This window comes from Morone saxatilis, unplaced genomic scaffold (assembly GCF_004916995.1).
Source record: "Morone saxatilis isolate NCDOM2014 unplaced genomic scaffold, NCSU_SB_2.0 Contig16, whole genome shotgun sequence".
In the NCBI taxonomy this organism is placed as follows: domain Eukaryota; kingdom Metazoa; phylum Chordata; class Actinopteri; family Moronidae; genus Morone; species Morone saxatilis.
In genome coordinates, this window is record NW_023339718.1 from 5,229,470 (window position 1) to 5,231,621 (window position 2,152).

General features: G+C 43.5%; 2 protein-coding genes across 2 annotated transcripts in view; one reads left to right on the forward strand and one right to left on the reverse strand.

The window, feature by feature from the left end:
* Nucleotides 1-1,147, forward strand: part of hnf1a (HNF1 homeobox a) — a gene marked incomplete in the record, with an annotated part of 4,299 nt that extends 3,152 nt beyond the window's left edge. The window contains 2 exon segments of the mRNA XM_035658188.1: nt 146-230; nt 362-1,147. Of these exon segments, the coding sequence (XP_035514081.1) occupies nt 146-230; nt 362-492 (216 nt within the window).
* The window catches only part of cunh12orf43 (chromosome unknown C12orf43 homolog), a 2,624-nt gene continuing 1,080 nt past the window's right edge, over nt 609-2,152 (reverse strand). Inside the window, exons 3-6 of the mRNA XM_035659262.1 lie at nt 1,972-2,070; nt 1,792-1,856; nt 1,557-1,647; nt 609-1,480 (exon numbers count right to left, since the gene is read on the reverse strand). Of these exons, the coding sequence (XP_035515155.1) occupies nt 1,150-1,480; nt 1,557-1,647; nt 1,792-1,856; nt 1,972-2,070 (586 nt within the window). The 3' untranslated portion in view covers nt 609-1,149. The remainder of the gene's footprint in view (nt 1,481-1,556; nt 1,648-1,791; nt 1,857-1,971; nt 2,071-2,152) is intronic.

A 2,152-nucleotide genomic window follows, 5' to 3' on the forward strand; every position in this document is an offset into this window, starting at 1 on the left:
CGCGTTGTCGGGGGGGTTGATTCCTGTGGGTCAGGGTTGTTCCTGCTGGGCTCAGGGTGGGTCAGGGGTTCTGCCTGTGGGTTCCTGTGGGTCAGGTAGGTCAGCCAGTAAAGTGTCAATTAATCTAAAAACTGTTCTGAGTCAGATTCTAACGACTGATCCGGAGGAGCAGACGGACTCACCTTTACAAGACGACTCTCTGCACCTGCAGCCGCACACACCTGTGCCAGGTAACTGCTCGCAGTCATTAACGTACCTGTTGGCGTTCAGGTGGACACGTTGGGGTCTCAGGTTCTGTTCAGGAAGGCGGTTGATGTTAACATGTCCCAGGTTATGATATGGTGCTGTTTCCTGTGAACAGCGTCCTCGGGGAGTCTGGAGCTGTATCCTGCCTCTCAGACGACAGACAGCCACCAGTCTCACCTGCTCTCGCCGTCGCCCACAGACATCGGCTCCTACATTCCTACACAGATGGTTTCTACGGCGCAGTGAAGGAGCTCCTCGCCATCAGCTGGAGGAGCTGCCTCCGCTGGATTCAGGGGTGATAAAGACTCTCTGGGACACGAACAACGATTAAGAGAAGATTCACTTTTGATACGACAATCAGCTGAAAATCAACACCAATATGTATTTTTATTAAAATAAATGTTTTCGTAATATTCAGAAATTGTACATTAAGTTGTGTTACCTGCATTTATTTTATGTCACTGCCTTTTAGATGCTTTTTCACTCTTAATGACAACAAACTAAAGACTACTTCAGGAACGGGTGTGAGTTTCATTAAAGCCGGTTTACAGCTGGTGTGTCTTTGTTTGGGTGAACTTCAATATCACCAGACTCCATTCAAAAATATCACCATTTTAAGAGTTACTGAGTGAAGAGAAACTTTATAAACTTTGTGAAACGTTATTTACCACAGATTGTTGATTAATTGGGCCTTCTTGTAAATTCGGGAAATGTTACACGTTAAGATATTTATTACGTAGTTATTTCCCAACGTGTTTAATGGTGGAACAACCTCATCGGGTCTAAAGTTAACAGATCAGAAGTGGAAGCAGATGTTAATATCAGGTGTAAACTAACAGCTTCCTAAAATAAATCAGCATCCAAACATTTAAAGTTTGTGTCAGACGGGAAAATAATGAAAGTTCAGTTCAAAGTTTCTTCCTCCGAGTTTCCTTCCCGCCTCTTTTTCTTCTTCACTTTGACTCGTACGTGTTGCTGCTCGCCGTTGATTTGAGCTTTCGGAGAACCGACAGAGTCTTCTTCATCCGGTTTCCTCTTTTTCGTCTTCTCCGCAACGGCGCTCTCCTCTTCCTCCGCCGGTTTCTTCTTCTTCTTCTTCTTTTTCTTCTTCGTTACCTCCGAGTGGGGGGGTTCTGCCACCGGGGTCGGGAGCGTGGACGACAGCGAGGGTAAGAGATCTTTGATGGACACCGCCGCCTCCTTCAGCCTCGTTTCCATCTCGCTGTCGCTGTCGCTAACAGAGAGATTGTTAATGTTAATTAAACAATAAACACGCTGATCTGTAATTAAATGCAAAAAAGAAGAAGAACCTTGAGCTGGGAACGGGCCGACGCCGCGGAGGAGCGGGAAGATCGACGGCGGCGGCCTGTCCGGGGACGGACGTGGAAAACAGACGAAAGCCTGAAAAAGAACAAATTATTATGATATCATGTAACAAACTGATGCGAGCTGCTACTAACATCAGCTCAGCTTGTTTCTCTGATAACTTAAGATCCAGACATGTTTATTGATTATTGATCGAATCAATTACATATAGAACTTTACCTTCATCGTCGTCATCATCACATTTAGTTTCCACGCAGGATGAAGTTTCCGTCTCTGTAATGAAACTGTAACAGATATTATAAATCAGATTCGTACTTTTAGTTTTTACACATTTTTGATACAAAAACAAACAAATAAAGTTGAAAGTTTTTCTTTTATATTAAATAAAATCTGTCTCACCTGTCCAGAAGATTTCCTAACTTTTTAGCGACGTGCGTTCGAAACCCGGCGGTGACCTGGAGCTCGTTTCCATCGTGTTCGTGGTCAGCGACGACGACTCTGTTACAGAAAGACAAACTTATTTCTCTGATTCAAATATTATAATAATTATATTATAATTATACCAATTTACACAGTATTA